This window comes from Leopardus geoffroyi, chromosome C3, assembly GCF_018350155.1.
Source record: "Leopardus geoffroyi isolate Oge1 chromosome C3, O.geoffroyi_Oge1_pat1.0, whole genome shotgun sequence".
NCBI classification, from domain to species: Eukaryota; Metazoa; Chordata; class Mammalia; order Carnivora; family Felidae; genus Leopardus; species Leopardus geoffroyi.
In genome coordinates, this window is record NC_059338.1 from 34,178,333 (window position 1) to 34,205,612 (window position 27,280).

Here is a 27,280-nt window from a genome sequence, read left to right on the forward strand (position 1 = left end):
AAGGTAATTTTAGAAGATCATACATGTGCTGAGCTTACAAGGTCTCTGATGCACTTTTGTTCCCTGTGCTATCCCAGAAAAGCTTTGATTTATAAGGCTTAGTTTTTTTAATGAGTCTTTAAGGAGATGAAACAACTCCAAGGTCCTTATGGAATTTTGTAAAAATTTATTTTCTCGAGCTCTTCCTCTTAGTCCATCCTAAAAAGTCTTTGAACTTGTGAGCTTATATCTCTGTATATTCACCCATATGTTCTTTGTCCCAGAAAATGTTGCCCTATTTTAGGATTACTTTCTAAAGATCAAAATTGCCAGGATGATCGGTGACAAAAAAGCAGCGGAGTAGCAGTGTCAGCCATTCCTAGTGTTGATATTCCTGTGGTCTTTGTCTCTAGGTCAGTGTAAGCTCCTGCCAAGGTATCATTTTGCTAAGCCTAAAATTCAGAGTGATCAGTCTGAGTTTGCTGTTGGGACATCTTGGGAATATGAATGCCTTCCTGGGTATATCAAGATGTCATTCCTTATCACCTGCCTAAAAACCTCCAAGTGGTCAGATCCTCAGCGATTGTGTCAACGTGAGTAATCTGTAATAGAAGCATCTTTGGGTCTATCTGTACCTCTGTGAGATAGCCTATTATTTTCAAGGTGAAAGACCAGAAAATTACTAAATGGTTTCAAATGAAGGGTGCTCCTGGGTTCTCCATGTTTCTTTTACTCCCAAGAATAATATGGGGTCTTGGGGTTAAATCATCACAGCTGGCCAGCCCTGTTTATCCTGTAATCTCCACAGCTTTGTTCTACAGTCTCTATACTGTGTTAAATGAGCTTAAGAGTTAGTATACAAGGAACACTTGTGTGTCACCTCATTCTTGTCCCACTCAATCCAAGAAATATTTTTTTAGTAACCATTAGGTGTGAAGCATTAGGCTGGATGATGGGGCTGGGAATACCCATAAAAATTAGCTAGTCTTTGCCTTTGAGGAGCTCCTATACTAGCTGTAAAGACTGACTTTTAAATAAATGCTGTACTATTATGTAATTTATTTATAGGTATAAAGCTCTGTAGGGAAGTAAATAATACTGTCTTGGAGAATTAGGCAAATGTAGGCATTATAGGCAGAGGAAACAGCATATTCGAAAGCATAGAGCTATAAAAGAACAGGACATCTTTGGAAAATAGAAAAATTCAATGTGGCTGGAGTATAAGGTACATAGTGGGGAATAATAGTTAATTAAGTGTATTGAAGCTTAATTTTGATGGGCCATGCATTTTTTCCCCAATAAACAGTGGTAAGTCATTGTAAGTTTTTCAGTGGGGGGAGGGGCATGGCCATATTTGTGCTTCCGAAAGATAGTGTGTGCTGTGCTATAGAAGATGTATTAGACCAATGGAGACCAAAGATAGAAAGGTAAATTTTGGTACTCAATGATCCAATGAGAGATTACAGCAATGACTACATAGTTGGTCTGGAGAGAGATTTCTGGAATCCAGTCGCTAAAATTTGGTAACCAATTGAGTGAAGAGCAGTAGGTGGAGGATGAGTTACAGAAAGGAAATGATGTCTATGAGGTTTTTTAAGCCACAGACTTGGTAGATGATGCCATCAACTGACAGGATATAAAAAAGGGGAAATACAGATTATAAATTATGGTTGACCACAAATAATGTTTGCATCCATGCTCAGAAATAGAGAGTGCATGCTTCAAACAGATAGTGTTCTGAAGTTGACTGACCCTTTGGAGGATACAAGTTTTGTAGATATCAAAACTGTCTTTGAATTAATTTAAGTAGGCTAGTTGGCAAGTCCAGTCAGGTTGGTATCTAATATGAAACACAGAACATCCCCCAAATCCCAGTCCCAAATTTTTGTTTTGTTTTCCATTATAGGTAAATCATGTGGGAGTCCTGGAGAACTCCTCCATGGCTCTGTCCTCATACCCACGGGTGTCCTGTTTGGGTCAACAATTACATATTCTTGTGATAAAGGGTGAGTTGGCAGGAGACATCTCCAGAATACATGGGTATTAGAACAGTGGTTTCAACCATAAACTATCAGTTTTCCAAAAGAGATCCAAGTAATTGCCACTTACCCTTAAACATAGATAAGCAAAAAGAGAACTACCACCCTGATCTGCTCCAGAGACAACACTTCAAGAATACCCACTAGAAGAGAAAGAAATTTGGGCTACTCTTCTTCTAATTTTACATCTCCAGCATTACTGACCAGGAGCCAAATGTCATTTGGCTTTGTATTGTTGAATTTTTTGTATGAGTCCTTAGTTTATCACCATTACTTGTCTTACATGATGATCTATTCTTTGCCATTATTTCAGTGGAGGAAGAACTAAGCTTTCCTAAAATGTACATCTAGCTGGGAGATGATCACTCATCTGTTTGTCTTTAGATATCGACTCATTGGTGATTCATCTGCTACATGTATTATCTCAGACAATATTGTAACCTGGGATAAGGACATGCCTTTTTGCGAATGTGAGTAAAATGATCCCGTTGTCATACCCTTTGCAATTCCTCTTGTCCCCTTCTAGAGGGAAATTGGGCATCTACACATCAAAACAAGTACCCAGGAGAGTTACACTTGGTTTGGGTAGCTCTGGGTACAGAGCTGTGGTTTCTCTTCTTCCATGTCTCCCAGTCTCACCACACTTTCCTTTGATTACTGTTCTTAGAGGATAAGTTATTTCAGAGTGAATAAGTGCTTGAATCTAAAATACACTATGAGATTACACACTGCCATCTTTATTCTATGCAGAATGTCAGCCATCCTAGGTGTTCCCAGAATAGTTTATCTGTACTTTGCAGTAGAAGGAGCAACTGGTGACCAGATCACAGTTTTTTTTTAAGTTTTCTTCAGGCCAGTTCCATGAATCTTCCTACCTTGCTACTTCCTATTTAGAACCACCTTTGAGATGAGGATGTAGAGTTTCAACAATCTGGGTTAATTGTTGGCTGCATTGAAGTGTGGTTTGCAAGAGTGAAGACAAGATTCCAAGAAGGTATAACATTTAAATGCCTTCTCTTTTTTCCCACCTACCCCCCAAAAGCTATTCCTTGTGCACCACCCCCAGCCATCTCCAATGGGGATTTTTACAGCAGCAGTAGAGAGAACTTTTACTATGGAATGGTGGTGACTTATAAGTGCCACGTTGGACAGAATGGAAAAAAGTTGTTTGACCTCGTGGGTGAGAAGTCCATACATTGTACCAGCAAAGACAATCGAGTTGGCGTCTGGAGTGGCCCTCCCCCTCAGTGTATTACTTTAGTCAATTGCCCAATTCCAGAAGTCGAAAACGGAATTATACAATCTGGATTTGGACGTTCATTTTATTTAAATGATACTGTGATGTTTAGGTGTAAGCCTGGCTTTACCATGAAAGGCAGCAACATAGTATGGTGCCAAGCAAACAGCAAATGGAATCCTCCACTGCCAAAGTGCTTTAAGGGTGAGTTGGGCTGAAACTCTGGGGATCTAGAAACAAAATGAAACTTTTAGAGAAATAGATACATGGTACCTGTGGAAAAAAGAAGGGGAAAGATAGTATATGTAGTTCGGTATCTTGGTTAAAGAATTTGAAGGTATACTTTCAAAGCAATATCTAAATGTTGAAGAAGTAGGAAATTTACTATATTCTTGGACAGTACTAGATGTGCATTAGTGTAGAGCAAATTAGAAGACACTTTGAAAAGTGAAGAAAAGCAGAGCCAATGATCAGAGATTTTTTTTCCAGGACATAGGTGATTAGATTTTATTTAAATGAGGATAAAATAAAGTCTGAATCCTATTGGCCGTGCTAATAGAGTAAATTGACATCAGATGTCAATTTAATCAAATCAAATCATAATCTGATTATAATCAAATCATAGTTTGATTAAAAATACTGTAGACATTATACATGCTCCTGTTGAGAATGTGGCCTTTATGGAATAAGGCTAGAATTAAGATTGAGTCACTTCCCCATTCTGCCTTTCTCCCCTACTCTTATTAAGAAATGTCTGACTTACTAAAAACATGACAATATTGGGAGCCCCTCCCACAAGGTTCAGGAACTTCATCAACCTGGTTTGGGGACAGCAGGAAGAAAGAGGAAGATTTTGGTAATAAAAATGTATTATAATAGTTAGGTTCCCTTGGCTACAATATTAGTGAGAGAATACCTGAGACCTTTTTAGTTAAATAAAATGGAAAATGATGAGTGGGTGTAATGTTTTCAGCATAGATCAAGATAGGGAAAGCAGATAGTTTCATGGTTCATCCTATCTAAAGAAGTAATGCGTGTTAGTTCCACGCCACCTCCACCCCACCCAAAGGAGTCTCTGCCTTCCGCTTAGGAGAGTTGACATGGCCACCTTCATCCCACCCCTACAAACCTCAAGTTGGCTTAGGTTGTAGAGGAGAAAGTTCTTATTTCAGGAATAAAAGACCTCTGGTCCTGTTCTTTTCTCAGGGTGTCTACCACCTCCACCTATCAACCATGGTAGTTATAGCATCTTGGATAAGGAATTCTTTCCAATTGGACAGGAAGTGTCCTACAGCTGTGACCCTGGCTACACCCTCATTGGAACTAACCCTATTCAGTGTACATCCTTGGGAACCTGGAGCCATACAGCCCCTGAATGTGAAGGTGCCTAAATCTCTATTCCATCTTCAGGAAACTCAATTGTTTCCTACTCTTCATGTGCCAGCCTTGTCTCTTTTCTCCTAGCAAAATCATGTGATGCCATTCCAAACCAACTTCTCAATGGCCGTGTGGTGGTCCCCCCTAATCTCAAGCTTGGGGCAGAGGTTTCGTTCGCTTGTGATAAGGGGTGAGTGTGAGGTGAGAGGGCCTGAATTGAGGCGTATAACATATAGCTAAGCATTGCAAAGAATAATCTGTAAAGATGGTTAAAAATTTTTTGCTCTTTCTGATTTTTTTCTCTAATTTTCTTTACCTTATATGACTCATAATTCCATTGTTAAGCAAATCCTGTTGATTTTCTCCAACTGTATATATTGTGCATAGCCAGAGAGAGCTAGAAATTGTCCTTTAACCATTTGAAAAAGCAAAATTTAGGGTCAGAAATTAAGGCTCCTATTATGGAGAATAATGGGGGTTCACTAAGAGGGGTTCTTTGGAATGATCTTAGGGAACAAGGTCTTTGACGTTTTCTTCACTAAGAACTGAGGTTTTTTTTCCTTCTAAATGGTAAAGAGAATCTTGACATTTGGATGCCAAAGAGGAAATGGAGAATACAAAAACAGAATATGATTGTTAGGAATTTTTTTTTTCCCTCTGTGTTTTTACCTGGTCTGAAGTCATCACATAGCTGAGCTGATTCACAAACTTGGACTTTTTCCTTAAATCAGAAATGATTTAAAAAATAGAGGCCATTAATACCACATACTTGAGAGAAGTGATTAATTCCACGCAGCCGAGAACTGATTTGTTCTGGTGATGATTTGCTACCCCTTATTGTTTAAGGTACCGATTAAATGGCCAATCTTCTAGTCAGTGTGTCTCAGAAGGAACGAGAGTACTCTGGAATAATAAGTTTCCTGTCTGTGAACGTGAGTAGAAAACAAAAATCATCAAGTATGGATCTTACCCCTTGATTTTTGGTGTATTCCCATGCATTTATCAATCATAACATCTTCTTCATATGTGTGCTTTGAATGTATGTATGCCAGTCTTCTCTATGTTCTAGGAGGCAGACCAAAGCCAAATTTATTTGATTACCTATTGTATTAGGTATTCTATATGTATAAAGACAAATGCTTTGAAAGTTCCCCCTGTTGAAACTGAGTAGCACTGATGTGTTGAAATGGGTTGGCTATGTCTTCTGTTGCCAGTTCCCCTCTACTGATGAGCAACTCTTGGGAGCTAAATGGAAATCAGCCATAAGTTGTGGGAATTGGCCATTTTCCCTTCATTCTGAGTCTCATTCAGGAAAGGTGTGCATATATCAACACAGCTGTAAACCATTAATATCCTTCTTGTGCATTAGGACAACTAAATAAAGGATGTGAGGTCATTATTCAAAACCTCTGATCACTTTCTGTGGCTTTTTTAAAGGCGTCCAGCATCAAAGGATAACAAATGATCTGTGGTGAGGCCGCAGTGTCTTCACTAGCAAAACAGAATGTGTTCTCACCACTTGTGGCCCCAGTTGTGTGTTTGAAACAGACATTGAATTATTAGTATGTTCCAGGTATTGTGCTTGCCATTTTTAGGTACTCGTAGCTCACTGGATGCTTCTTGTAACCTTATGAAGTAGCTTGAATTCTACTATAGACTAAGAAATTGAGGGTTAGAGAGGTTAAGACTTGCCTAAGGTCACACAGCTATTGATGACAGTGGGGGTTTGAAACCAGGTCTGTTGAGCCCAAATTTCATTAGTGCATGGTGCCTCCCCACATGTGATTAACATGTGACTAAGATTATTTTCGTGTGCTGTTTGCCTTTTATTTCTCTACTAAGATTGATGAGATCCACAACTATTCAGTAAATTCTGTTTCATTGTTACTGTTTGGTTGGGATGGTATTTATAGACCAGCTGATTTGTTTGCTGCAGATTGGGAGAAAGGTAAGAATTTACGAGGTTGGGGATAAGCACAGACTATGAGTAAGAAACAGATTACACAAATATCTATTTCTGAAAAAAAAAATGACATGACCTGTATTTGGACGTTTTATCTAAATTTAGATCTTTTCGTTGTCAGGATCAGGATGACCATATCTTTCCTTGTCTACTTTTCAGGAATTTCTTGTGACCCTCCTCCTCCTATCAAAAATGGTTGGAGTAGTTATTCTTCTGGTCCCATACCTCTTAACACTGTGATACGGTACACTTGTTCTGGTAACTTCCGCCTCATTGGAGAAAGAGTCATTTTTTGTATAAGTAAAGACCAAGTGAAGGCCATCTGGGATAAAGGTGCTCCTGTATGTGAATATTATCGTAAAAATTCTTTTTGCTCCGAGCCCATAGTACCAGGGGGATACAGAGATAAAACATCTAGACCACCATACAGACATGGTGATTCCGTGACATTTACCTGTAATACCAACTTCACCATGAAAGGCAACAAATCTGTTTGGTGCCAGGCAAATGGAACCTGGGGGCCAACACCACTACCCATCTGTGAGAGTGGTAAGTAAAAACCCAACACAATGCTAAGTGGGGAGGCTGGAGCCTTGCATTTCTGTGCAGATCAAGTTTTTATTCTGAAGGAAGAACAGTATAGATATGTGAATGGTGAGGGCAGAAGGAAGGGAAGAGGGTGAAAATTAGGGTTTCTGGCTTGTCCTTAGTTCTGGAGGGATATAAATGTTCATTCAACAACCATCCACAGAGCAAAGAATAAGGAGGAGATGTAACTGTGAACGTACCTAATAACTGAATGGAATAGATCTCACAAGAATGGGGGCCAATGTTGGTTGGGATGTGGGAATTAGATGGTTTTAAACTGCGTATCTGGGTTACTGTTAAATTGAGAAGAAATGTGGGATCTAATAGCAAGATGTACGCAATGGATTTAAAACGCATCTTTGAATAGCTGTTGGGATAGTCTGGCAGAAATGATTCCCCTTTATCTATGGTCTTTGTGAATTTTTTCTGGAGTGATCCACTATTATCCAAGTCACCTACTAAGTCATCGCATTTCAAATCAAATCCCTTTGAAAACCAGGGACCACTATAAGTTCTTAATTTTCTTTTCATTTGGTTTGGTTTATGTCACTGCCAAAACCCAAAGCTGAATTTTAGTTCTACAATTAAACAGACTGGCAATACTTGGCAAAAACTATACCATCAAAATTAGCTATTTTCTTGATAAAGAACACTATTGACCAACTCTAAATCAGTTGAGTTGAACACACTGTTGACTCATTAGAAAAATATGGGTCTATCTATGCATAGGTAAGTATTTAATCTTGGGGGTAGGGAAGATCTTAAGATAGTCACAAAATGGGGTGACCATGGAAAACAATGAGGCCTTTAGAAAGATTTAGATAAATCTATACATATAGACAGATTATGAGGCAAAGAAAAGGCATAGAGTAATACGTATTAAGTACATACACATACCTGTGTGTAGATATGTATCATAGATAGGATCCCCAAAATCTATGTTACTAATGTCTTTGAGGATCCCCCCATAAATGATAACATGCTACTCTTGGAGCAGAGAACAGGCTAAGGGTAGGAGGATAGTATGGGTATAAAGGAACTTCTTTGGGTAACTGAAATTTTTCACAAGGCAAATGTAACACATAAAGTGTAACTAAGAATGAAAACTACAGTACCATTTGTGGTATAAAATGCACACGCTTAAACCACGCTTAAACCACACCTGCCTGATCTTGAAAAGACTGAGTTGAAAATTAGTGATGACTGTTTACCGTCGACCCCATGTCTTGTGCCTGGATCTCTGTTCTAAGTCAAAGTCTAGGTTGTGAAGGATGTATCACCTGACAGCCTTTTTCCTAATGTGTGCATGTAAAGATTTCCCGCAGGAGTGTCCATCGCTTCCCAAGATCCCCAATGGACATCACACAGGGGAGAGTGTTGGCTCCTTTGCCCCAGGATTGTCTGTGACTTACAGCTGTGAACCTGGTTACTTGCTTGTTGGAGAAAAGACCATTAGGTGTCTGTCTTCAGGAAAGTGGAGCGCTGCTCTTCCCGGGTGTAAAGGTACCTAAATTTGCAACCAATTTTAAGAATTTGGGCTATTCTGTGATTTGCCAAGCTTCGCTCACCTTTGGCTTGTTTCCTTAGAGGCACAGTGTGAACCTCCAGGACCGTTTCTCAATGGAGAGATAGAGGACCCTCCAAGTCTTCGGGTTGGTGTAACTGTGAACTTTTACTGTAATGAAGGGTGAGTGTCGGCAGGGCCTGGGAGATTTAATTCATTTGGCTTATGCGTGCACGGTAGGACCCGGGACACCTGCACAAGGCTCCTCCATGAGGATGCAGGGACAGCCTGGTGTGAGTGAGGCTGTGAGAGAGAATGCTTATAAAAGGAGTTGGTACGTGTCAACTGAGTGCATTTGTCTTGGGTTTTAAGTGGGGGCGGTTGCCCTGTGACGCCAACTGCTTAATAGTCCTGAACGTCCGCCTTCCGTCTCCAGGTATTGGTTACAAGGCCAACCTTCTAGTCGGTGTGTAATTGCTGGACAGCGTGCTTCTTGGACCAGGATGCCAGTGTGCAAAGGTATGTTAGGAAACTGGTTTGCAGCTAGCTCTCTGGTCCTTGACCAGAACACCTCATTCTCGGCTTAACTAAAAGTTTTTGGTTCAGTCATTACTATACAGAATCTCATAGAGCAAAGATCTCACGTAGACCTCTCGAAGGGATAGGTTCTTCACTGAAGCATCCTTCAGCCACTTCTTTATTCCCTGCTTCCTCAAGTAAAATGGGGTTCCTAGGCTTTTCTTTCTCTGGAAACTGTGGAGACTTGCCAGCCAGGCCAGGCATATAAAGGAGATTGTATATTCAGTAGAAGAAATCAAAGGATCATGCTAATAGATATAGTCAAGAATAAAGTTCCGAATCATACTTTTAAAATTATGCTGCTGTAGGTGTCCTGATTGATACCTTACAGATTCAAGTATCACTGTCCCTGAACCTTGGGTGGGACCACGGTTTCAAGCAACATCTGAGGCATCCTTTGTTTGCTGTACAGCTGCAATCTTGTCATTATTTCTGATTTCTCTAGAAATTCTTTGTGGGCCACCTCCTTCTATTCTCAATGGAAGGCATACAGGCAACCCTTCAGGGAACATCCCATATGGAAGCATGATCACTTATGCTTGTGACCCAGACCCAGAGAAAGGAGTGAGCTTCATCCTTACTGGGAAGAAAACCATCCATTGTACCGCCAATAGTCAGAAGACTGGAGGAGTCTGGAGTGGCCCTGCCCCACGCTGTGAACTTTCTAGTTCTGCCATTCAGTGTCCACCTCCCCAGATCCCAAGAGGCCACATATCATCTGGACGGAAAGAGCAATATTCCTATAATGACACCGTGGTATTTGCTTGCACATTTGGCTTCACCATGAAGGGCAGCAAGGTGACCCGATGTAATGGCCAAGGTGCATGGGAGCCATCGGTACCGGTCTGTGAAAAGGGTGGGTGTTCCAATACTCAGCAAAGTGCTACTAATTCATCTTTTTGAAGAGTCAGAAGATGGGGTTATAGATTTAAGCAGGGCCTTTTCCAGCTTCTAGTCCCCTCGATTCTACTAAATATAGTGAATATAAATTATATAGGTTTTCTTAACATCATCACCCCACCATTGTTTCATTTTGTGGAAGCATCCTTGGGAGAAAAAACACTGAGGATCACTAAGTTGCCCACTTCTCTAGGGGGAAAAAAAATGCTTGTTTGTCTCAGTATTGATTTTTTTTTTTAAGAGAAGTCAACAAATCTTGTACCCCATGCATATATCCCATGAAACACGTATGAGATCGTTCCTTGAGAAACAAAGAGGAGGGGAGTTGGAGCACCAAATGGAAACTGAACTAAATGCAGAAAAGAGGGGCGCCTGGGTGGCGCAGTCGGTTAAGCGTCCGACTTCAGCCAGGTCACGATCTCGCGGTCCGTGAGTTCGAGCCCCGCGTCAGGCTCTGGGCTGATGGCTCAGAGCCTGGGCCCTGTTTCCGATTCTGTGTCTCCCTCTCTCTCTGCCCCTCCCCGTTCATGCTCTGTCTCTCTCTGTCCCAAAAATAAATAAAACAAATTAAAAAAAAAATGCAGAAAAGAAAAAAGATGGAGAACCACTGATTTAAAATTACCCCAAACTGGACTGCACAGATTACTTCTATCCCATATAACTGCCACCAGAGCGGATTGTAGATATTCATGATAATTTCCTTGGCTGTTTCTTTCAGTTGTTTATATAAGAAAATTTTTCTTCTTTTCCTTTAGAGTGCCAAGCCCCTCCTAAAATCCTCAATGGGCAAAAGGAAGATGGACACATGGTCCGCTTTGACCCAGGAACATCCATAAAGTACCGCTGTGACCCTGGCTATGTGCTAGTGGGAGAAAAATCCATACGTTGTACCTCTGAGGGGGTGTGGACACCCACCGCCCCCGAATGCAAAGGTGCCAGTCTTTGAATGCAGATGTTTTGTGGTTTTGAGACTGCCTTGAGTTGATTTCTCATCCCGCTCTCTTTTCTTAGTGGCAGAGTGTGAAGCTATAGGAAAACAAGTCTTTAAGAGACCCCGGGATCAATTTATTAGACCAGATGTTAACTCTTCTTGCGATGAAGGGTGAGTGAGGGCTCTCAGCCTGAACCAAGTCTGGCTTATCAGTGCACACTACAAGCTCTGTTGCAAGCATTTATCTCAAAGACCCTTCCCTGTCACACGTTTGCAGAAGGGTTGATTGTGCTGTTGTTCCATGCCTGGAAGCTCTGTCCATGCAATGGGTGGATGGGGTTGATGCTGGCTACATTTTTGTTCCTATTGTTTCTTATCCTAAAAGTGGGGAGTCCGCTTTGAGCCAATAGCTCTTGCTTAGCTTAGTGGGCACCGGATGGCAAAATGACATGACTCTTTGTCTCCAGGTACCGGTTAGGTGGGAGTGTTTATCAGTTGTGTCAAGGTGCGATTCCTTGGTTTATGGAGCGTCGTCTTTGTGAAGGTGAGTAGCAAAAATTACGGAGGACCTCAAACAGGGTAAGATGTATGCGTTTCCCGGGAGATTGCCGCTTGAGGTGCTGTTACGGGAATAAGAATATTAGATTCTATTTGATTCACTTTGTCACCGCTTCTAGTTGTGCAGTCTTGCTGTCTTTCTGCTGTCGCCTCTTTCTACTTCAGAGCATGACCATCAATGTAAACCTATTTAGTTTCTGATTCTCTTTTGTGATTGAGGAGTATAAAAGTAATAAGGACAGTGAGTATATGAGCCACCATCCTTGATAGAGGGAACACTGGAGTTTAGTGGGGAGAAAGGGGAATCGTGTGGAATCTGAACCCAGATTCTGCTGCTATTGCTTGATTGGACCTTGGGCAATTTATGTAACTTCTCGGAAATCCTAGGCTCTTACCTGTGAAGTTAACCTAAGACTGCAGACTTCCATGTTATTAGAATTAAGTGGTACTATTCCTATTTAGTAGCTAAGAAAATTGCCTGTCAAAATAGGTGCTCAATCGACAGTCTTTCTTGCGTAACCTATCATATCACATCAGCACAAAGATGATACTCAAAAAAGCTTAATTCTACTCCCCTGTGGCTTTTATTCACCTATTACTGATTTAAAAAAAAAAAACAAAACAATGATTTAAAAAAATTTTTTTAATGTTTATTTTTTGAGAGAGAGACCGAGTGTAAGCTGGGGAGGGGCAGAGAGAGAGGGAGACGCAGAATCCGAAGCAGGCTCCAGACTCCGGGCTGTCCGCACAGAGCCCGACACGGGGGGCCTATTTTCTACTGGACTTTACTGCCTCACAACATGACATTGATGTACATGTTCACTTTAAACACAGATTTCCGTTACAAAGATCTTTGCTATGATATCTGTTTAAATCACATTTTACATACATAATGAGCTTTGATGTAACTTCTACCATCAAAACTCATCCATATCCTCCAGGAAACCTGATAACAAGAGGTCTGTAACCAGCTTCCCTTCTCTTCTTTTGTGTCTAATACTGGAACAGAATTCTACAGTAAATTCTTCTTTCTCCAGAAATCACCTGCCCGCCACCCCCTGTGATCTACAATGGGAAACACACCAGGAGTTCCTCCGAAAATGTTCCATATGGCACCACGGTCACCTACACATGCAACCCTGGGCCAGAGAGCGGAGTGGAATTCATCCTCGTTGGAGAGAGCACCATCCGTTGTATAAGCAATGACCAAGAGAGGGGCATCTGGAGTGGCCCTGCCCCTGTCTGTAAACTCTCCCTCCCTGCTGTTCAGTGTCCACCTGCCCACGTGGCAAATGGATACAAGATATCTGGCAAGGAAGCCCCATATTTCTACAATGACAGTGTGACATTCAAGTGTAATAAGGGATTTACTTTGAAGGGCAGCAGTCAGATTCGCTGCAAAGCCAATAACACCTGGGATCCTGAAATACCAGTCTGTGAAAAAGGTAACGACCCAGTGAGGTATTTATTTATTTATTCTTATTATCTCCAACCCAAAATTAGAGTCACGGAAAAAGGCAAGCATGCACACATTACTATCCCATCTCTCCCATTCTGTGATGGAATGTTCTATGTGGTTTTATATATTCTTCATGTGAATGCCCCCATGGATCTGGGATGTATTCAGGGTAGGTAATGAGAGGACCTTTTTATGGTTTCCAAGTTTTTAGTTAAATTCCAGTTAGTTAATATACAGTGTAATATTAGTTTCAGATGTAGAATTTGGTGATACAACATCAGCTGCTCATCACAAGTGTCCTCCTTAATCCCTGTCACCTATTTAACCCACCCCCCCAACCACCTTCCCTCTGGCAACCATCAGTTTGTTCTCTGTAGCTAAGCATCTGTTTCCCGACCTTTTTAAAGGTGCCTAGTTCCTGCAAAAGAGCAGAAAACATTCAGTAATGAATTAGCACTTCATGGTCTTTGGTTTAAGTTTCAGATTGTCTGCTGTCGAACGATGTATACTTAATGTTCTCACGTATAAATTCCTTTTTTGTTGTTGTTGTTGGTATTTATGTGGGGAGTTTTCTCTTCAGGCTGCCCGCCACCTTTTGGGCTCCAGCATGGTCGGCATACAGGTGGAAATAGGGTCCTTTTTGTCTCTGGGATGACTGTAGACTACACCTGTGACCCTGGCTACTTGCTGGTGGGAAACAAATCCATTCACTGTATGCCTTCGGGAAATTGGAGTCCTTCTGCCCCTCGGTGTGAAGGTACTTTCAGTTCCAGAGTTGTCTTTCTCCGTGATATCAGGCATGTATAAGTAACTCAAACTTTGCTCGTCCAGAAGCACCGTGTCAACCTGTGAGAGAAGATCTTCGAGAGCCTCCTGTTCACTCACACGTAGTACTGGTTAATACGTCCTGTCAAGAGGGGTGAGTAGAAGAGGGTCCACTCTTGGGAAGGGTCTTCACTAGCTTTATGCATTAATCCTATCCTCAACCTGTCTTGGTGACTCCATTTACAAGTCCCTCATTGTCGCACTCACAGGGAACGTGAGGTTCTAAAGGTCTAACATCTAGGACTTTTCAGTCCTTTCTTGACATGGAAATAACTGTGCTGTGCAAAACTCTGTTTAAAGTAGCTTTTGTGCTTGGAGGGCCGAGAGTTTTAGCTCCTGTCCCCCCCAAGTTCTTACTCAGAAATGCCCCTGCATCTGTGATTTGAGGAAGAGAGGCGGCAGAGATGTGCTATCAGGAAGAGGAAATGCATTACAGTCTCTCTCTAGGTACCGATTGACTGGACATGCTTATCAGAAGTGTCAAGATGCTGAGAATAGGGTTTGGTTCCAAAAGATTCCGCTTTGTAAAGGTAAGTCAGAAAAAAAAGTTGTTGGAGGGGCAGTAGGGGGTTAGAGAGGGCAGGCCACTGAGGAGCTAGCCTATAACTACCTCAGTGGTCTGTGTGTTCAGTCTCCGTGTACATAAGATAAGGCAAATCTTTCCGTGTTTGATGGGCACTGACACTGGGAAATGAAGTTGTCAAGTAGGAACTCAGTATTTGCCGTATATCTGCTCAAGATTTAAGAAAATATATATATGGCCTAGGTTTCTAGTTCATGGTAGCATAGCTGCATTTATTCCTTTCTGAAGACTTCACTGTGTTTCCTGAATTTTTTTTGAATGAGTATGACGTATTAGTCACATAGAGAATTTAATAAAGCTGTTTTTTTTAATTTTTTAATATTTATTTATTTTTGAGAGAGAGAAGAGAGAGAGAGAGCATGAGAGGCAGAAGGGCAGAGAGAGAAGGAGACACAGAATCCGAAGGAGGCTCCAGGCTCTGAGCTGTCAGCACAGAGCCTGACGCAGGGCTCGAACTCACAGAGTGCAAGATCATGACCTGAGCCGAAGTCAGAGGCTCAACTGACTGAGCCACCCGGGTGCCCCAATAAAGCTGTTTTTAAATATTTAAATTTTTTTTAACATTTATTCATTTTTGAGAGTGAGAGAGAGAGAGAGAGAGACAGAGCATGAGTGGGGGAGGGGCAGAGAGCATGGGAGACACAGAATCCAAAGCAGGCCCCAGTCCCTGAGCTGTCAGCACAGAGCCTGACGTGGGGCTCGAACTCACAGACCGGGAGATCATGACCTGAGCCGAAGTCGGACGCCTAACCGACTGAGCCACCCAGGCACCCCTAATAAAGTTGTTTTCAAGAAAGTATAACCCGGGTCCTAAAATCTAAGTTATTTTATCGTTCTGTGTAATACCTACAGTTGCCTAGTTTCATTCGTGCCTGAATGAAGACTGTCCAACTGAAGTAGAATTTCCTAACTCTCTTCTACAGCTATTCACTGCCCGCCTCCACCAGTGATTGACCACGGAAGGCCCAGGGGTGTGATGGCAGAACACTTCCTATATGGAAATGAAGTCTCTTATGAATGTGACCAGGGATTCTCCCTTCTGGGAGAGAAAAATATACGATGCATCAGTGATTCTAAAGGACATGGATCTTGGAGTGGACCTACCCCCCAGTGCTTCAAATCTCCTCCTGTGACCCACTGCCCTAACCCAGAAGTCAAACATGGATATAAGCTAAACAAAACTCGTTCTTCATATGCCCACAATGACATAGTATATGTCGCCTGCAATCCCGGCTTCATCATGAATGGCAGTAACTTGATTAGGTGTCATACCAACAACCAGTGGGTGCCAGGTGTACCAACTTGTATCAAAATGGGTAAGATATTTTAAGGAATTAAGTATGGGATGGTGCAGAGAATAAAGGAAAGGGCTTTGAATCTCCACTGGCCATTTGAACTGCAGAAAAGCATGTAAAAGCAAAGACAGTCACATTGTTTTACAAGATACCTGCCTTGTCTTGTCTTTTCATCTGATTCTTTTTTCCCCCCCTTTTTTTTTTTTTAATTTTTTTAACGTTTATTTATTTTTGAGACAGAGAGAGACAGAGCATGAACAGGGGAGGGGCAGAGAAAGAGGGAGACACAGAATTGGAAACAGGCTCCAGGCTCTGAGCCATCAGCCCAGAGCCCGACGCGGGGCTCGAACTCACAGGCCGCAAGATTGTGACCTGAGCTGAAGTCGGACGCTTAACCGACTGAGCCACCCAGGCGCCCCTTTTTCCCCTTTTCTAAGTGCGTCGAGCAAAAGTACATGAGAGGATAATGGTTACCTCCCAAACTGATGGAGTCTCTAAAATCTATTCTTTTTACTAATTTATAATTTTAAAAAATACACATGTCTTTGGGAGGGGAAATGTCTGGCGATAATACTGCTTGATGATTTGATATATAAAACGGTGATAGCAGCCAGGAAGAGAACTTTGTGTTTCTCAAGAGGAATGCTGGCCTTCAAACCCATTGAATTAGTCTTTCTTTTTTTAGTTATTGTGTGGCAGTTTTGCTCCTGTCAGAAACTACCTACCACCGAGCCTGCCAATTGGTGCCCTAAGAACCGAACCCAGCTCACCAGAACTGTTTTCTTTGGCTGAAATATGGTGCTTTGCTTTCCTGCAAGGTGCCAGTAGCTTGAATTGGGTAGCAATGGCCGCCATTTTTAGGACAGATGCTCTTGGATTCATCATTTATAGCAGCTTCCCTTCCTGGTTCCAGTAGGCATTTGAGTGTGAGACCCTTAAACTACAGCCTCTCTGCTATTTAAAGGGAAAAGAAAAGAATACTATTAGCTGATAGATTACAACTGTGGGCTACAACCATTGATTTTTCATTATTTCACTTCTGACATCTTCAGGTCACTTATGAGAGATGTAGAAAATGCACATTTCTATCCGTTGCTGCTTGGCTTGGGTGGGATGAGTATTTCTGGGTACCAATTCATTGGCTTGTTTCCTACCTTCTTTCAGTATCACTGTCACTCACGGAGAGAGTTGGCTATATGTTCCTCTGTGCTAAATTAACGATCCTTTTTTTTCTTGGTGTCCAAGCTTTCTTAGGATGTCAACGTCCACTTGATATACCCAATGGGAATCACACTGGTGGAGCTATGGCTCGATTTTCTCCCGGAATGTCAATCCTGTACAGCTGTGACCAAGGCTACCTGCTGGTGGGAGAGGCATTCCTCCTTTGCACACATGAGGGAACCTGGAGCCAACCTGCCCCTTATTGTAAAGGTGCGGTGTCTATTATTTTCTTATTTGTCAATTAAATTTCTCCCACGTAGATATATTCAGTTCGGTGCTTTCAACTTAAAATAGACAAATGCGTTAATTGGATCATTTAATACAATGCATTTGATTGGACTGATTTAATTGGGTTAATCCACTAATTAACCACAAAATAAGAAAAAATGACTTAAGGAATAGCTTGTCTGATGAGTGATCGCTTATGTAGTCCTTTAAGTACAGAAAATTGAAGTACTTACACAACTTATGTAACTAAATACAGGTTGAATTTATACTACGGTTGTAGTTATGGAAGTGCGCATTCGACAAAATGCTGATACAACGCACAATGACCTTGTCAGTATATTTCCTATCAGTGGTGGTGGCATTATGGGTCCATTTTTTTAATTTATTTTTTTTTTATTTTTTTTTCAACGTTTATTTATTTTTGGGACAGAGAGAGACAGAGCATGAACGGGGGAGGGGCAGAGAGAGAGGGAGACACAGAATCGGAAACAGGCTCCAGGCTCTGAGCCATCAGCCCAGAGCCTGACGCGGGGCTCGAACTCACGGACCGCGAGATCGTGACCTGGCTGAAGTCGGACGCTTAACCGACTGCACCACCCAGGCGCCCCTGGGTCTATTTTTTTAATAAAAGTTTCAGGATTTCACTTTCATTAGCATAAACAACACATGTGAAATACGCAGTGAGTTAATATCCAATACTTGTCAAGCACTTTTTACTAAATACCAGAAACCATGCACAGCATTTTGCATGCATTATTTCATTAATCCTCCTGAGAACAATATGAAGTTGGTGCCACTATTTCTGTATGACAGGTGAGGTCTCGGTAGAATGAGAGATTTGTAACCTACCTGAAGTCGCACAGCTGGGAAGTCTAGGAGTCATGATTCAAATCCCAAATCTCCCACTATCACTCCCTACACTGCAAGTTGAAAGAAGAAATGAGGGAGCATGTTCCTATAAGGAGAATTCTAGGTAACAGTGAAGCAGATGAGACAGTCATTCAGAATTCTTAATATTACCCATTCAGCCCTCACCATTTCTCCAGGAAGCCATCAAAACGATCCAACGCTATCCGTTTAGAAACTAAAGCACAAAGGAGGAAAATAATCTGGCTTCAATTGCCTAGAGGTAATCGAGATGGATTGTTGACACGAAAAGACTGCCTACAATATCCTTTTGTGTTATCACAGTGAGGCTTTACTTAGAATGAACGGAGTTGGTTTCCTAAACCGTTCCCTTCAGGGCGGCATCTACTTCCTCGAGAAAAGGCTAAACTATGACCCAGCTTCCATTAGCTTTCTTCCATTTCAGAGGTGAACTGTAGCTCCCCAGAGTATATTAACGGAATCCAGAAGGGGCTGGAGCCTGGGAAAATGTATCAGTATGGAGCTATTGTCACTTTGGAGTGTGAGGAGGGGTATACCCTGGAAGGCAGTCCCCAGAGCCAGTGCCAGGATGATCACCGGTGGAACCCGCCCCTGGCTGTTTGCAAATCGCCAGGTAAGTACCAAGGGCTCTATTGCAGCTCGTGTACTTGCCTCACTGGAGAGAAGAGAGTAAGGGCTATGCCTCAGCATTAAGTTCTAGGTTTTAACTTGACATGGGTCTGTGACCAGCACTACACTGATGGAAGAGTTTGAAGTTAGTAGTCGATTCTACAAAAAGCAAAACTCTCTGAGGATGGAGGAAATAAAGAAAGGAAATAAAGGGAGAGGAATACTAACTTATAAGGTGCAAGACTAACAACCTTACGTTTTGAAAGGAGTCACTACTGAGCTTTCCCTTGCTGAATCTTGTTTTATAACCACTTACCGATTGGACAACGGTGAACATTGTTGTTATGCCAACTAAGGGCGTTCGTTCACCTGTTACAAACTATATGGCTCACCTCTGACAACTCTCTACGGTGAACAACCTGTTAGAATTAATGATAAATATCAACAGCTAATATCTGCATTATAACCTGAGAAGTCTCTGATTATGAAATTGACTATGTTGGTTTTTTCGTTCAGGAACTACCCCGACTTAAAGTGAGTTTTGTTTTTTTTTTAAGTCCAGTGAGTTGTCGCATAAAAAATGAAGCGTGATTATAATCCAGGGTCCCATCACATCTTTTTTAAGTGGATTTTGAGAGAGAGGAGCTGAATGTTAACTTTGGGGACATGACCATGGGACTTTGGGCTGCACTGAAGCATGCAACTAGACTAATATTTTCATGGTTCTGTATTCTCTTTAGCCTCACTTGCTCCTCTTCTTTCTGGTAAGTTTTCTTAAATATTTGAATTAAATCTCTAATGATTTTTTTTAAGTTTATTTATTTATTTTGAGAGAGCCAGAGCATGTGGGACGGGCAGAGAGGAAGTGGGAGAGAGAGAATCCCAGCAGGCTCTGCACTGTCAGTACAGCGACCGATGTGGAGCTCAGACCCATGAACGATGAGATCATGACCTGAGCCGAAAGCAAGAGTCGGATGCTTACCCGACTGAGCCACCCAGGCACCCCTCTAATGTTTTCTAAAAAATATGTAAGTCGTGCCTGGGTGGCGTCCCACTTCGGCTCAGGTTATGATCTCGCGGTTCGTGAGTTCGAGCCCTGTGCTGGGCTCTGTGCTGACAGCTTGGAGGCTGGAAGCTGCTTCAGATTCTCCCTCTCTCTCTGCCCCTCCCCTGTTTGTGCTCGCTTTCTCTCTCTCTCTCTCAAAAATGAATAAACATTTTTTAAAAATATGCGTGTATTTTGAGGCCCTATATCCTGCCTGTTAAGTCCTAGGAAATGATCCTTTTTGCTGTTTAAGGCTCTATTAATGTGTCCTCCATATTACACACTGACACTTTTGCATCAAGTTGAATAAATGGCTTAAACAGCCAGCTATTCCAAGTTTTTAACCTGGAAGTGTAGTTTATATTAACTTCTGGTCATTTGCATGATTCGGTACTATCAAATAGGTTGGCTTATTCTGCAGCGGCCAAATATATTTCACAGCTGAGTTATGCTGTTAGGCCAAGTCGTGGGACCCCGGTGTCCTGAACTCCTCATCCCAGCAACGAGAATATTGCTAATAAAACTGAAAGGAGACACAAACGTGACTGGAGCCCTGTGGTCACATGCTCAGTGCTTTAGATTAAATGTGGGCTGGACTGAATCAAAAAAAAACCCACTTAATCCCAACTATGATTATTTAGGAATTCGGTATTTATATGGCTGAAAAAGGATAGGTATAAAATCACATAACATTCCCCCCACACACTAGGAATAGTCCTGCAATGACTTCAAAACAATACAGGTCACACTTTTCTGGCGTTTGATACTTGCTGTTTTGTTTTCTAGGTCTTTCTGCAGGCTCAGTACTTCTTATATTCTTGATTGGTGTCACCTTATGCACGATATTAAAACACAGAGAACGGTAAGTTCATTGCACACTTGACCAAAAGGCACAAAAGGTTTTGGCTTCTTGCCTGAAACTAAATTCAGAAGCACAAGTTATATGCCATGAATATTGTAGTGTGATCACTGGAGTAAGGGATCTTGTGTGGGTCCCTTGTCCTCTCAAGGGCTCTTGAGAGGAAGCCCTCTCTGTAAGAACTTAAAAAAATTATCAAACACTTACTTTATTTGAATGATGTTTATTCAGGTGATATATTATTTAAAAAAATCTAGAAAATTAAAATTTGAAAAATCTCAGTGGTAACAACTGCAGATATTTTGGTATATTCCTATCTGATCTTTCTCTTTCTTCCTCTTTTTCTCTCTTTAACTGAAATTTTAGCATGATAGTCTCCCACCTAAATTTTTAAAATTTGGCCTTTGTCTTTTGTATCGTATGTTTTCTTTTTTAGTTACTTAACAGCAGATCGTTCTATGTATTTCTGTATTGTAGAAATTTTAGGTTGCTTCCACATTTACTTTGATAATAAATAAAGATACAAGAAACCCCTTTGAATAAGACCTTTTTGAATAAAACCTTTCCCCCATCTACTTATTTCTGTAGCACAAGATGTCTAGAATTACTAAGAGTATGAACATCTAAGGTGCTTAATAAATAGTGCCCAATGACTTTCCAAAAAGTTTGCTCTAACTTGACCAAACATTGAATAATTAATGTATTTTGGATGTGTTGTGTTTCTGGACTTTTTATTCCTGCTGTATTGACTTATCTGTTCTTCTATCACAAATCACTTTGTGTTTAATTAGTATAGTTTTATACTGTTCTAATATACGGCAGGGCAAGAATTCCCTTGCTATAATTTTTACTATTTTCTTTTCTATTGTCTTCTGTTTATTCTTACCAGGCGACTTTTAGATCATTTGCCATTTCCAAAAAAAAAAAAACATATGTTGTGATTACACTTAAGTCTGTAGATTAGTGGGTGAGAAATTGGCATCTTTTTCTGTAATGTGTTCCTCTTCGGAAGCATCGTAGGCCTTTCTATTCGTTCAAGTGATCTTTTCTTCCGCTTGGTTGTTGTTTTCATGACTACTTTTAAATATATTACTAGGTTTTCTGTGTTTTGTTATATTATGTTTTATTATCCAGAGATTAGATCTAGTTTTATTTTTAACTTATTAAAGTTTTAAAATATTTTAATCTGGGGCGCCTGGGTGGCGCAGTCGGTTAAGCGTCCGACTTCAGCCAGGTCACGATCTCGCGGTCCGTGAGTTCGAGCCCCGCGTCAGGCTCTGGGCTGATGGCTCAGAGCCTGGAGCCTGTTTCCGATTCTGTGTCTCCCTCTCTCTCTGCCCCTCCCCTGTTCATACTCTGTCTCTCTCTGTCCCAAAAATAAATAAACGTTGAAAAAAAAATATTTTAATCTATAATGTAATACTGACTGCCATAGTGGGTTATGTGCTATTTGGTGGGTGCACAAAGCAAATGGTCAAGTCACAGAGAATTTGTAGCAGAAAAAAAAAATCCCATGGTGAACAAAATGTTTCAAAAGTGCCTCAAGAAACTGTAGACCAGGAGAGAAAGGCTTTCCTGGAAAGAGTAAGCGAGCAGTTTGAGTGAAAACCCAGAGGCTTGTCATTCCATCATGTGTTATGAGAAATACGCACGCAATCTGACACAACTGGGACATGGTGACTGAAGGAAAAGGCAGCATAGATTTAGGTGGAGAGATGGCGTAAAAGACCCCTCTAACCCATAAATCTTGTATCAAAATATTCTGATAAGTGCCAAGGATACCTTTTTAGCAAATGAGACCATCAGATGTCAGCCTAGGATGGTCTGTGTGCATAGGTTCTTGAATCTCTGTATGTGCCAGTGTTAGAGAAGATAATCAGGTGAAGCCTTACCACGTCTCAGGTAACCTCTAGTGTGTGTGTTGGGGGGGGGGTGACCATGTCATGTCACCCCAAACATGTCACCCATAAACTCCAGCAACATTACTTTCACATGCTAAGTCACTTGGATCTATCAGGGCTGACGCACTGTTCACCGTTGTAAAATGCCTGATGGAGGCATTAGACGTGACGGGGTTACGCTGAACCTCTGTAACGATGTCACCTATGAACCTGAGTGCTTTGTTCTGAGCCCGGCGGGGCCTGAGCACCGCAGGTCCTACAAGGATCTACAACTGTGATATACTTTAGCCTGTAGTGTTTACCAGAATACGGACCTTATAGCCCTCATTTTGTCAATGACTTCAGGAAATAAAAAGGGTGTTCTGTGACCAAATAACATGCGTTATTTTTCTCATGAAGATTCACAATGACCATGAGAATATTTAAAGCCCTACAACGAAGAAGCCTGTTTCATTTTATTTTCAAACCGGAGTTCCCCAAATTAATTGGACTGGAGAACTCTTTCTCAACTAATGCTTGAACATCCCATGGAACTAATGTTCCACTGAACAGTCACTGGGAAATCTAGAGAGGTGGGCAGTAGCTAGATCATCAAAAGCCTTGCATACCATGACAGAGGAGTTGGTGGGTATCCCGTCAGATCTTGAGCAAGGTAATAATATGTTCAGATACGCATTTTCTTTTTTTTCTTTTTTGTTTTTTAATTTTTTTTTTCAACGTTTATTCATTTTTGGGACAGAGAGAGACAGAGCATGAACGGGGGAGGGGCAGAGAGAGAGGGAGACGCAGAATCGGAAACAGGCTCCAGGCTCTGAGCCATCAGCCCAGAGCCTGATGCGGGGCTCGAACCCACGGACCGCGAGATCGTGACCTGGCTGAAGTCGGACGCCTAACCGACTGCGCCACCCAGGCGCCCCAAGATACGCATTTTCAAAAGAAGGGCAGGATTGGGCTTCCAACCAAAGCAGCCGTGGTGGGGATCGGGAGGATGGAACAGGTAGAAGATCGTCACTATTTAGAAGAGAGGATTTCTGGGACTTAGTGACTTGCCAAATGCGGGCAGAAGGGAGAGAAAAAGAATGACTCATGTGGAGTGGATCCAGTGGTTCACCAAAAGAGGAGAGGGGCAGTTTTGTGGAGAAAGAGGAGTTCACTTTGGGGGCACTCATGATGCAGGACGCAAGAGAGGGACCTGGACTCCGGCAGGTGACATTTAGATCACATTTGAAGCCTTGAGACCAAAAAGAACATAAAAGGTAAGAATAGGGATGAAAACGGACCTCAGGAGGACAGTAATGCTTACAAGGGAGGAGAAGAAGGGACAGTCAGAAAACGGAAGGAGTAGTCTCACAGAATCAAGGGAGAAAAGGGTCTCAAAAAAGAAAAATAGGGATGTCAGTCACATGGCTTTCCTCACAGGAAGTTAGAAGATAATTTTAGCCAAGAGTAATTAGAAATTTAAATAAATAGAAAATGTGGTCTCTATCACTTTCCTTCATACTACTAATTTTGTTATCAGAGAGTCACATGTGTAGGAAAATTGGCAAACTTTAGGAATGCCTATAAACTCAAGTAATTCATAATGTTCCAGGCAGATTATTTAGTTTATGAATGGGACTATATCATGTACTATACTGAAGCACCTCCATTGATATAAACCAAACCTATATGTTAAACTCCATTCCTAAGCATCACTCGTTTTATTTCCAATTTGTAACTGACTTCAATTTATTTTCTGATAGTTGATCTAGATGTTTGAGCTGCCTTAAATACTTTCTGTAAACGAGATAAATAATCGGTCACTTAGAAATTTTGCCTAAGTAACAAAACTAAATATTTTCTAAAATGTTTATTTATTTATTTTGAGAGAAAGAGTTTGCGCAAGGGTGAGGAGCGGAGAAAGAGAAAATCCCAAGCAGGCCCCGCGTTGTCAGCTGTCAGCTCAGAGCCCAAGGCGGGACTCGATCAAACTGTGAGATCATGACCTGAGCCGAAATCAAGAGTCAGATGCTTAACTGACTGAGCCCCCCAGGCTCCGCGAAATTAAATATTTTTTAAAGCCACCCAAACATTTGAGAGAGACCACTCTTCTTCTCTAGTAATCTAAGATCTTTTAATGAAACCTAAATCTCAAGTAGACCTAAAAATTACTATTGTATAATATTCTTGACGCCTCTATCTATAAGCTGACGTCTTAAATATGGTAGTAAGTGACATGCTCTGAGTAACCTTAGCAGAAATCATTCTTTGGTAATTCTGTAATACTTTATTTCAGAGTGCTACCTGATAATGTGATCACATTTTCATGTCTCTTGCTAATTTTGGCCAAGGGGTTTTAGGAGCACAGTGAAGTGTGTGGGCTTTCAAAGTGTAAAAGTAAAAATGTCCTCTTAAAAATTATCTCAAGCTTTTAGTGCTGTAAGACTACAGAAGGATTCAGAATTTAACATCAAATATGAAAACTTTCCTTTAAGTTAGACTGGAAGACTGTGTCCCACAAAGGTAAATTTATGGTCATACCCTAAAATTAAAGCTTCTTTTTTTAATTTATTTTTTCAAACTGAAGATCATAGTTCTAAGTTATTGAGGGTCCTGGATCCGAGGGAAGGCAACCTTGTACCAGCTTTTGATTTGGACACTTAGCATCCTAGCAAGTTATTTATTTTTAGGGGCCTTTCCAAATAATAGGGGTTATAGTGATCATCTCATACGATACTTAGGACATCAAAATGAACCCATTCATGAAAAGTACTTATCACGTGATGGGAATTACAGAAAACAAACAACTATGACATGTTTATAGTAATCAGGGCCAATGAGTAAAGAGTTTCCTTTTTTCTTCCTTTTTCCATTTAGGAATTATTATACAAACAAAAGCCCTATAGAAGGAGATCTTCATTTAGAAACACAAGAAGTATATTCTATTGATCCATACAACCCGGCAAGCTAATCGGAAGACAAACTGGTATCTAATGAAATTGAAATATTTTTATTCACCCATCTGTCAAAACGCCTTCAGTTTATATTTGCCAATAAGTATAGTACTAGATGAGTATGGTTGAATTGCACAAGTCTTCAGCAATCATGCCCAGAAATTGTTAACTTACCTACTTCGTATTGCCAAACTAATGCCATGGGTTCTTTTCAGTTCATTCATCCATTCAACAAATACTGAATACATAGTGTAACAATTAAGGATAAAATGGAGAAGATGATATGTATTTTGAAGAGAAAGAAAGCATACTCCTATAGAGTATGCTGGGTCATTGTAATGAGCTTGGTGAGTATTCTGAGATGGAAACCAATGGAGGGTTTTAAGCAGAGGGGAGAATGGTCACTTTAACTGCTGTGTGGAGAATGGAGTATAGGAAGACAAAGGTGGAAGATGGAGGCATCCATGAAGACTTTATCACAACAGTCTAGGGAGGAGGTCGTGAGTGGCTGCCACCAGGACGGTGAGAAGAGGGCAGCTTCTGCATTGCTTTGAAGTTTATTTATTTATTTTTGAGAGCGAGAAGGAGTGGGGAGGGAGAGGAAGAAGAGCAAGAATCCCAGGCAGGCTCTGAGCTGTGAGCGTAGAGCCCAACATGGGACGCCATGGCTACAAACAACAGAACTCCATAAGTGTCGCCATTTTAATTAAGGAAGGCGCTAAAAAGCGCTGCCCTCCTATCTCGACCCTTCTTTTGTAATCAGCATATGACCTGAGCCGAAGTCCAAGAGTTGGGCACTTACTGACTGAGCCACCCAGGGGTCCCTGCATTATTTTTAAGAGAGCAACAGTAGGGTTTGCTCATGGTTTGTAAGGGAGGAGGCAGTGACGATGGCAAGGTTTTTTGGCCTGACGACTGGAACGACAGAATTGCCACTAATGAGGATGGCTGGCAATGTGAAAAGGCAGGATTAGGGAGAAAAAAACAAGAGTTTCACTTTGGAGAGGTTAGAAATGAGATATCTAACGGGCATCCAAGTAGAAGTATCAAGAAGGCAGTGGATGTACAAGTGTGTATTTCAGAGAATAAGTCCAGGCTCAAGACATAAATATGGGCCCTGTCAGCATATGGATGTATGTAATAATGAAATCCAATAAGATTAGCAAGGGGGTGAAAGGGGCTAGGGAAGAGAAAAGGTCCACGTGCCGGACCTTGAGTCCTTCCACATCCAGAGTCATGGAGTATGAGAGGGAACCTCGGTATTATTTTGGGATAATACTCACTTTTCATGCCTCGTCTCAGTCCCTGCTACAACAGTGAAAAGTATTATCTCCAAATAATACCCAGGTGAGCATACACTATCCAAGGTGAGAGAAGCAAAGCTGAACTATCGGCTAGGGTCTCAGGATCAGTAATGGGCAGAGGCTGAATTCAAGCCCAAATCTACATTCAAATTGTTTTCTCTTACATAATCTACAAAATATAAAAATAAACCCCTTTGCCCTCTTGGAACTCATTTACAACAAAAAGACAAAACGATAGAACAAAAAATAGAAAACAATAGAACAATATGGAATAGAAAACAGAAATAGAAATATAGAAATAGAAATAGAAAACAATAGAACAAAATAAAAAACAATAGAACAAAAAATAGACATCGACTTATCATAGTGTGAGAGTAAGTACCTTAAACAAGATACAGAAAAACTGGTATGGTAGCTAAGAAAGCCAAGATTACCTACTGCTGGTGAACCATGGAAAGAGGAAAGAGAACAGCGG

At 41.3% G+C, this 27,280-nt stretch overlaps 1 protein-coding gene and 1 long non-coding RNA gene across 8 annotated transcripts in view; one reads left to right on the forward strand and one right to left on the reverse strand.

Moving 5' to 3' along the window:
• LOC123587007 (complement receptor type 2-like) overlaps window positions 1–27,280 on the forward strand; it is a 35,626-nt gene that overhangs the window by 7,254 nt on the left and 1,092 nt on the right. For 2 of the 7 annotated variants that reach the window (XM_045456728.1, XM_045456729.1), the window contains exons 2-26: window positions 393–572; window positions 1,886–1,985; window positions 2,403–2,488; window positions 3,061–3,459; window positions 4,462–4,638; window positions 4,720–4,822; window positions 5,479–5,564; window positions 6,755–7,144; window positions 8,498–8,686; window positions 8,771–8,870; window positions 9,124–9,206; window positions 9,712–10,122; window positions 10,922–11,098; window positions 11,178–11,268; window positions 11,565–11,641; window positions 12,693–13,100; window positions 13,695–13,871; window positions 13,946–14,033; window positions 14,387–14,469; window positions 15,446–15,838; window positions 17,063–17,248; window positions 18,579–18,767; window positions 19,504–19,527; window positions 20,595–20,670; window positions 25,425–25,533. In XM_045456728.1, coding sequence (XP_045312684.1) covers window positions 393–572; window positions 1,886–1,985; window positions 2,403–2,488; window positions 3,061–3,459; window positions 4,462–4,638; window positions 4,720–4,822; window positions 5,479–5,564; window positions 6,755–7,144; window positions 8,498–8,686; window positions 8,771–8,870; window positions 9,124–9,206; window positions 9,712–10,122; window positions 10,922–11,098; window positions 11,178–11,268; window positions 11,565–11,641; window positions 12,693–13,100; window positions 13,695–13,871; window positions 13,946–14,033; window positions 14,387–14,469; window positions 15,446–15,838; window positions 17,063–17,248; window positions 18,579–18,767; window positions 19,504–19,527; window positions 20,595–20,670; window positions 25,425–25,518 — 4,367 coding nt within the window. In that variant the 3' untranslated portion in view covers window positions 25,519–25,533. The other 5 variants (XM_045456730.1, XM_045456733.1, XM_045456731.1 and 2 more) reach the window with 5 other exon arrangements.
• On the reverse strand, window positions 20,350–27,047 carry LOC123587014. Its single transcript, XR_006707075.1, has 3 exons — window positions 26,163–27,047; window positions 25,913–25,914; window positions 20,350–20,361 (listed from the first exon to the last, which is right to left on the reverse strand). It is a non-coding gene; the product is annotated as an uncharacterized LOC123587014 (long non-coding RNA).